At 44.1% G+C, this 9,027-nt stretch overlaps 1 protein-coding gene across 1 annotated transcript; it reads left to right on the forward strand.

The window, feature by feature from the left end:
• The first annotated feature begins 1,317 nt into the window (after window positions 1–1,317).
• LOC118416383 (polycystic kidney disease protein 1-like 2) lies at window positions 1,318–7,909 on the forward strand. The gene is made up of 13 exons (XM_035821479.1): window positions 1,318–1,350; window positions 1,455–1,619; window positions 1,706–1,866; window positions 2,256–2,434; window positions 2,826–3,316; window positions 3,659–3,791; window positions 3,949–4,190; window positions 4,447–4,621; window positions 4,820–5,497; window positions 5,609–5,855; window positions 6,059–6,336; window positions 6,483–6,579; window positions 6,961–7,909. The coding sequence occupies exons 1-13, from the start codon at window positions 1,318–1,320 to the stop codon at window positions 7,907–7,909; spliced, it is 3,828 nt and encodes a 1,275-aa protein (XP_035677372.1).
• Window positions 7,910–9,027: the final 1,118 nt, after the last annotated feature.

Raw genomic sequence — 9,027 nt, forward strand, 5'->3', positions numbered from 1 at the left:
TTGGTCTTCAACAACCTTACTGAAGATTTCATAATCACCATTCCGGGCAAGTCCAGAAACACACCAGCGACAAAAATCATCACCTACCCTCTCCCAGGAAACCGAAGTTCGTCCTACCATTTACTGAACCTCAACAGCACTGCAGAAGCATTCCTGGTCACAATCACCCCGCTGAACACAAGCGTGGTCTACGGCGTGTGGGGCAGGTACGGCGGCCGCCCTGATGACCAAAACTACGACGTGTCCATGGAGACGTACGTTCTACCCGAGGAGTGTTCCCTGATGGAAACTCTGGGTGGGAATGGACACGACATGGACAAGGCGGAGGCAAGGATGTTCATCAAAGGAGTCAAAGATCCAGTTGACTACTATGTCAAAGTCCAAATTCTAGGTGAGATATTTCAGTTTGCATTTCTCATCATTAAGACATAAATAAACTTTAGTCTCTCCGACAAACTGAATAAGGTATACGTTTGCAGCAGTCGAAACAGTATACCGATTTTCGACAGTGGTTTTTTGAGGTTTTAATCGGTACTCAATACCGTAAAAAAAACAAAGATCTTTAAATATTCTCTTCATGCTCTACCATTGCCGAAAGTGTACATACGTTATCACATAGGTCATCGTTTTTCAGGACCGGTGAGCGAGTGTGACGTCAATGAGCGAACAGAGGAAAAGCATGTACTCGCAAATTCCTTCTACTCCTACCAGATCCAGTGGGCCCGTCTGAGCTGCGTCTTTTGGAGCGAGACAGAGGACGCCTGGAGGCCGGAAGGCTGCACGGTGGGTAAAACAGCTATATTATATTGCCAAACTTGCAGAGTTTTTTTTGTACCATTTTATCAACTATTGATAGTGAATGATATCTTATACGATTATAATCTAATTTGTAACCGATTGTAACCATTTCACTGATGATTGATTATTCCAATAATTACTATAAATGGTTTAACATGAAGTATGTCAACATATTCGGAATACTAATTAACATAATGACAATATGATTAAAAGTACATGTAAATTATTAAACTGTTAACGACCAATGTAACATTTCTAAACATGCAAATGCCAATTTGGATTAGTCGTTTTTATCGACAAAGATGTAACTTTCCGTCTACCCTTTAGATTAGCAACCAGTCCACGATTAACAACATCATCTGCCACTGTAACCATCTGACGGCGTTCGGAAGCGATTTCGCCACACCACCTAACAGGGTGGACTTCGGGGCTTTAACTCTTAGTGATTTACGTGACAACGGTGCGGTGTTGACAACCATCTTCGTGGTGGACTGCCTGTTTCTGCTTACGTTGGTCATAATGAAGGTTACTGGCCTCAGATTAAAGAGGAAGGTACGTAGAGATTGTCGACAATGCCATCATGATGTGCTGTTTATCAGCTGTTTATATATTTTACAGTGCTCAATGACCCCAAATTTCTTCGTACATCCTTACAGAAAAGCCCTTCAATCAATCTGGATGACCTGCAGAACGATTTCCGGTACCGCCTGCACCTTTGGACAGGCACCGCTAAGCTTGCCGGGACGGAGTCCACCGTTTCCTTCAACCTGTGTGGAGATGAGGCGACCTCCGGAGTGAGAGTGGTCAGCATCACGGAGAAGGTCAGGCATTAAATTACTTTAGCGTCCATTTTATTCAGTATGAATGATTTCAGGTAGCTCCTAACAGGTCGAATGTTGCTGTTTAGGTTTTCACCCAAGGCGGCCAGGTGACGCTGAACTTCAGCACAGCAGAACAGCTGGGTAACGTGGCGCTGCTGCAGCTCATGCACGACAACAGTGGGGAGGGGAGCCGCGCATCGTGGCACGTGGACAGAGCAGCAGTTCAGGATCTCACCACAGGCAAACTGTGAGTTTTTAGGCTGCTTAGATTCGTCAATTCAATCGCATCTATAAAGTGCACGACCAAGAAAGGAATTACACATTATGTTTAGTTTTGTGATGAAGTTAGATATGATATTTTGAAAAGATATAGTTTTTATCATGGCGAAGAACAGACACGACTGCAATTCAGTTCTTTTTGATGGATGGTGACAAAAATTAGGCTTGCATATCTTGCCGCGTGATTAAAATAATATAAACCTTATGTCCTAATAATCAAACTTTAGACTCTCTCCGTTTCATACTTCACTAGCTTTAAACAATCCCTATTCCTGACCTTTGTCAAACTGTGAGGTTTAATATGGGTCCTAGAAGAATTAATCTAAGTTATTTTGCCATTAAATCATGGAAAAACAGGTTCTACTTCTTCTGCGATGAGTGGCTGGCAGCCGACCGCGGGGACGGACAGGTCGCGAAGACCTTTCCTGTCGCCACTGAGCAGGACCTGCGATCCTTCGGGTTTCTGTTTCCGGCAAGTCTGCGGAGCAATCTTGTAGAGGAGCACCTCTTTTTTTCCGTCGCTATCATGCCTACAGGTAAACGTGTATATTTACTACATATTAGATCTATCTGTATTACACTTGCTGAAGGATTCCTACAAGTTGAAATGAGGAGCTAGGTGTCTATAGGACAGAAGTAGTTCTGCTAGTTTTCCTGCTCATCTGGCGAAAAATCCACAGGAGAATCCGAATTATCATCAGATGACTGCGGAGCAACCAATCCCAAGTTTCTATCCATAACTGACGGACCTCAGCCAGTACAGCAATAGTGCATTAGGAAAAAAGCATAGAGATAGTTCTTCTATGCATGGAATCTTTATGAGTATAGTCAACTTTGTTGTTCCTGCAAATACAGTAATCAACTGAAGACAGAGTTTCAAATTCTTTTAATTATGGTTGAATATGACCAGAAACTGTTCCTTTACAGGAAGCAAGTTCACCCGCATCGAGAGGCTTGGCTGCTGCCTGAGTTTTCTCACCTTGTCCATGGTGGCCAGCGCCATGTGGTTGAGCGATGAAAACGCAACCCAAGTTGTGCAGGCCGTCAGCCTGGGGCCGTTCTCCTTCACCTTGAACACAGTTTACACGGGAATCATGGCCAGCATCACCTGCCTTCCCGCCGTCATGGCCATCGTTGTGCTGTTCCAGTACAGCCGACCGAACAGCAAGGGCGGTCGTCCGGTCAGGGACGCGGAGACAGCCGGACCAGCTGAGGCACCCACACAGCAAGAACCAGCCAAGGGCCTGCCACACTGGTGCAAGAACGTGGCCTGGGTGCTAGTGGTGCTGTCTGCCGTGGGGTCATCTGTCTTCACCGTGCTGTACAGTCTGGAGTGGGGCAAGGACAAGTCCGAGAGGTGGCTTTCTGCGTTCTTCACCACTTTTCTGGCGGACATATTTCTTCTGCAACCAGTGAAGGTTTGTGCCGAAATGTCTTGTCATGCTCTGCTGTTTCAAAACGTTTTTCCTTTGAAACAGAAGCAAATTAAGTCAAGTACCATCGGGTTTGCATGTTATTAAAACGTTGGGGATTGTGATGGGTACATGTCATGTCCATCCATAGATCTAGAAGCGTTGCTTGTCTTATTGTATATAAATGTCAAATCGGGATTTGAACAATACTAATGTTTATTATATAACCTCTTCAGAACGTGCTGTATAAACCCTAAAAATCCTGCTAGCTGCTGTCTCCTTAGTCAACGTCATGTTTATGCTGGAGATGTCGACAAATTTCTCAATATCAAACACTTAATGTTACAGGTCTTGGTTCTGGCGATCGTCTTTTCATCCGTTTTCCAAAGACACACCTTGAAGATAATTTTTGAAAATGAAGAGGACAAAGTTGTCTTGCAGGACACTACTGTGGCGTCAAAAAAGCAGAAGGAGTTTGACAGTGAGTCATGAAAAACTTGATGTAAAGCCGCAACACTCATCTTGCAGTTATTATTTGTTACGTTATTATCCAAGGATACGACATTTGCGTTCCGATTGTTCTGCGTTCTATATCTTCACGTAATTACTAATCGATTTTATGTTTACTTTCAACAAAGGTGGTCGATTCCGGGTAAAGAAGAAAATGGAAAGACTGTCTCAGATGTCCCTTGCAAACGTTAACGAAGCGCAACAGAAGCGGAACAGAGACAGGCGAATCGGAAACCTCCTTTGGGACATCATCCTGTCTTGTGCTCGCCTCCTGCTTGCTCTGACTATCATTAACGGACACCACAACACCAACACGGCCTTCCATCAGACACAGAGCGCTGCAGAAAATTTCGTGCAGTCCATTGACGACGTGAGTGCATCACTGCGTTCTTTTATACGCAGCATTTGGGAAAGGGTGTGCATAACAACATGCATACGTTAGCACTCACTGTCATCAAAGTCATTAAAAATATTGCTGATATACGCACAAGTTTCATGCAGCTTCTGAAAAGGAAAAAAATCTGATCTTATCTTTTATCATCTGATGTAGTCTTTTATTGAGAAGCAAACCATATGTAGAATATGTCAATGGTTTATGAATATATCCACATATTCTATCCTTCCAGGTGACAGAGCCTTCTGCCGTCTGGCCCTGGCTGAACGAGACCGCTCTGGAGAGCTTCTACCCGGAGACTTCCTACAATGACGACAAGCCCCGCTGGTGGGAGAAGGTCTTCACAACCGACATGCAGTCGGTCCTGGTCTCCCCACCCATCCTGATTCAAGCCCGAGTAAAGCCAGGTTGGTTGAACTGCTTTTTACGTAGGACTAAAAAAAATAAACATACGTTACTATAGGGTACAAATTTGACAGAAGACTGAGCCTGTACAACTTTTATCAACATCGTTTCAACGAGACTTGCGTAAAACTTACGGACTGTCTGAAAGATGATTACATTTGCAGCTAACTACTATGACTTCCATTCTCATTCAATCCTAGGGCTGTGCAAAGTGCCTGCGACAATGCAGGACTTGTTTGATGAATGTACAGCAGCGTATGGTGAAAATACGAAGGAGACCGGAGTGTTTCAAAAGGGGTGGAAGAGGGTTACGAATATGTCGGAGGTGGAGTCAGAAACCTCTGGATGGTGCCATCGTCCCATCGGTTACACCATCAAACCCGTCTTTGGTGTAAAATCGCACTACTGGGGAGACGGCTTCAGTCTGGGCCTGGGAGATTCAGCAGACGAGATGCGCAGCATCCTAGCAGACCTGAAGTCCAACCACTGGATTGACAAGCGAACAAGAGCCGTCATTGTGGAACAATTCGTCTACAACGGAAACTTGGATATGTTCACTTCGGTGACGGTAGTGTTTGAATTTACCGAGATATCCGGAGTTTTCTCCCATCGTCACCTACACACCTTCCGACTTCATCAACAGCCAGGTACAATCGGGTACATCTACGTCCTGTTGGAAATAATTTACGTCATCTTTCTCCTCTACTCACTGTGGAAAGAGGCGAAAACGGCACGAGAAGCCGGCTGGGCCTACCTGACGGAGCCATGGAATATCTTCGAAATCTTTAATTTCATCTTGGCCTTCACTGTCATTGCCTTGTACGCCACTAACAGAGTCTATGGGACCATGGCTCTGGCGGCTGTCAAGCAAGAGAAAGGTGGGTTATAAACACGTACACTTAACAGTAAAGTTATTACGTTGGCATTGCACAAAATCCTACAATTATTAAATTTTGAGTCTTATTTGGAATGTTTTTTTATTCGTTTAGATCCACTCCAATATCTCAGATCCGTGGTGAACATAAACCTGCTGTACGGATGGTTCCTGTCTTTCCTCGCCTTTGTCAACATCATGAAGTTCCTGCGACTGTTGAGGTTCAACCCACTCCTGTCCAAGCTGATGTCCGTCTTCCGGGGAATGGCGGTGGAGTTCTCTGCCTTCATCTTCTACTTCTTCCTCTGCTTCTCAGGATTTGGGATCAGCGCTTATTTCATGTTCGGTGCCACCGCAACAACGTACAGGTTCATAATTTTAATTGTTCACGGACGGTCAATACTATATAATAGCAGACATGGACAGAAATCAGATTAATGCTAATTTACATCTATCCACTGCCTTCAAAATAAGTATTCAAGAACATCAAGTCGACGGTGGTGGTTTAGTTTCATTTCAATTCATTACAACACACTGACATGAAAACGACTTCTTCTTTTTTCAGGTCCATCAGTATGTCCTTCTCCACATTGTTCCAGATGTCTCTTGGAGTCTTTGACCACACGGAGCTGACGGAGGCAAACCCCATCCTCGGCCCCATCTACTTTGTAACATTCATTTGCTTCATGTTCCTGGTTCTGATGAACATCGCCGTGGCGATCATCGACAGCGCACTTCCGGACGTGCGGAACCACGTCATGCCTGAAGAGGACCGGTACTTCATCCAAGGGTTGTGGGAACGCTTCACCTCCCTGCTTGGGCTTCAGGAGGCGCCAGTCACAGGTAAAGAGGTCTAAGTAATGTTGTCTAAGTATTAGAAAACTTAAAGTGCCTTTTTTTTCTTTAATACCAGGTGGCACCCGGTTGGTTTCCATTTGATGTTGTTTGTATTCAAAGTGTTGGAATGAGAAAATTGTATACAATTACAGACGTCCACATCGTGGATACGCTCCATGACAGCCTTATTGAGGTTGAGATCCAAGTTGAGAGACTGTGGTTGAAGAGACTGTCGCTTTTCAGCTGCAGGCAAGTACGATTCTCTGTGAGATGCATGGGCTGCGTTTTTCCTGTTGCCACACTTACCTCTTGCCTTCCCTATTCTGAACTGTAGTGATGCGGCTCAACATTCTTTCCAGAGCGTGGTCGACTTGCCGTGGTCTTGGAGCGAATGTTTCAGTGTGTTTCACATAACAGTGGCATTGGGCCCAGGACCTATTGATAAATGTCAATGTTACCCCCGCTGTACCCTTTTCATTGGTTTTGGTGTCCTCTTGCTCTGCATTAAAAATGGAAGACAAGACAAAGGCTTACCTGACGTCTAACTGAGTCCTAACATTTGATACTTTCCACTTCCAAATTTTAAACGCTTTGCTGCCAATATTTACAAAGCTGTTTCTACCTGCACAGGATGAAGAATACGGACCTCCCTACGAAACCTGACTTCGTCCCGCCAGTCAAGAACGTCCTCAAGGACGGAGCCGAGGAACGTCAAGCTCCAAGAGAAGACCTTCCCGTCATTGTTATCCGCCCTGCTTCCCACAACAACGGCGTAGTGGACGAATCCGGGAACAGCGCAATGGCGGAGGTGGGTCCAAGTTCAAGTGACAGTTACGAAGAAGAAAATGTCGCAGAAGATAAAGATTTGGCTGTGGTCAAGTCCTCCACACCTCTTTCGCTTGGAAAGATGCTGACATACAACGACATCCAAGCTGCCCAAAACCTGCTCCGCCGCCAGTATCCGGCACTCCAAGGGCTGGAAGACCCTGTATTCGGTCTCTATGACGTAGGATTTGCCAAGTTGACTGGAAAGGGGCTACAAATCCACCACAGTGGTAGCGGTACCATGCACTGGGTGCTGTCGTCTTACACAGACGGACAGGTATGCCTGTATGACAGCCTCGGTGTCGCCATGAGCAAATCCCTGCAGATTCAGCTTTGCCAGTCTTACTCCGGATTTGCTGACCAGGAAACAAACGTCTTGGCCGTCTTGGTACCGGAGGTACAGCATCAATGGGATGCCGAAGATTGTGGGCTGTTCGTCATCGCCTGGGCAGTGGATATCGCAGAGGGGCAAGACGTGAGCAAGGTTGTGTATGACGAAATGAAGATGAGGAGCCATTTGGAGATGTGCTTCAAAGAAGAGAAACTCAGACCGTTTCCACGTCTGACCAGCCGCAGATGGAGGGTCGGCCCAACCAGTGCACACCAAATCTCACTGGTCTGCCGCTGCAAACACGTTGGGCGTCTGGGAAGGATGGAGAGGTGCAAGGCATGCCGGAGGATCTTTCACGTCAGCTGCCTGGCAGCCAGCCCTCCCCGTGACGGCACATGGGCTTGTGGAGACTGTGCCGTGTAGAGTACAGTCTTCAGCACGCCGTAAAACTCCTTAAGTCAATACACTACCATTTCTTTCCCAAATTTGTATATACTACTTCTAACCAGATGTCTACTTCAGGAAAGTTACAAGTATATTTACTATGATAAATGCGTGTACATTCCATAGATATCATAATTTGATATAGTATAGTAATTATATATTAAGTGGGGAAGTTATTTATCAAGAACATGTATAGGATCCAAATGCCTAAAATCTCGTTGCATGTATAAACATATATTCCTGTATATATTTCATATCTTAATGCTTTGACACATTACACTAAATACTTTTATGATGTCACCTGTGATATCTATTCAATATATTTATAAGTGCCTTCATACAATAAGTCCGATTAGAAATACGTTCGCGTCCGCTGTTTAAGGCCTTACATCATGACATAAAATTAACACTATGGATACCTGTATGCTTTGATGTACTGCATTACATGTAAATATCTTTGTGTTATGCATGATGTAATCGCAACATGTATTTGTACATGAATAGGCTTGAGATGTCATTATCAAGTAGTACTTTTATCTCGTTGTAAGTTGTATGTATATTCCAGAGATACCTGGATAATAATGTGCGTTAATCGTCTACACAGAACATGCGAACATCATACGTCCCATTAGCAAGAAGCTTTGTTATAGGCATGGCGAGAGAACATAAAAGTTGATGTATGAAACTATGTCAAAGAAAATCAGGGTATGTCCTACTTGTAGATGGGCGTGTTGTTGTGCATGTGCTATTTATTTATTTATTTATTTCTGTAATCTTTATCCAGGGTGGTCCAAGCTCAGTGCTCTTGCACTGCTTTTCAGTGGAGCCCTGCGTGTTACATAAAAAGAAATTAAACATATTCATCACAAACATAGGCAAACATAAATAGACAGCAATAAATGAAATGATCAAATAACAATGGTAATGAAACTGATATAAACAATAATACTAATCATAACAATAGATGCTGCTAGTGATGATGATATCAATACAAATGATGAATGAAAATAATGGTACGAAACTAAAGAAAACAATAATGATAATAACAAAATAAATACTATCAAGTTGTCATTTTCATTGAGTGGTCAGGGGTCAGG

Source organism: Branchiostoma floridae, chromosome 5, assembly GCF_000003815.2.
Source record: "Branchiostoma floridae strain S238N-H82 chromosome 5, Bfl_VNyyK, whole genome shotgun sequence".
Taxonomy (NCBI): Eukaryota; Metazoa; Chordata; class Leptocardii; order Amphioxiformes; family Branchiostomatidae; genus Branchiostoma; species Branchiostoma floridae.

Bases quoted from the DNA above. Each gene is read 5' to 3' on its own strand.
- LOC118416383 (XM_035821479.1), top strand. From the start codon at position 1,318: ATGAAGGTTACTGGCCTCAGATTAAAGAGGAAG. The intron at 2,435-2,825 runs GTAAACGTGTAT...GTTCCTTTACAG, and splicing joins CGTCGCTATCATGCCTACAG to GAAGCAAGTTCACCCGCATC. The intron at 5,856-6,058 runs GTACAGGTTCAT...TTCTTTTTTCAG, and splicing joins TTCGGTGCCACCGCAACAAC to GTCCATCAGTATGTCCTTCT.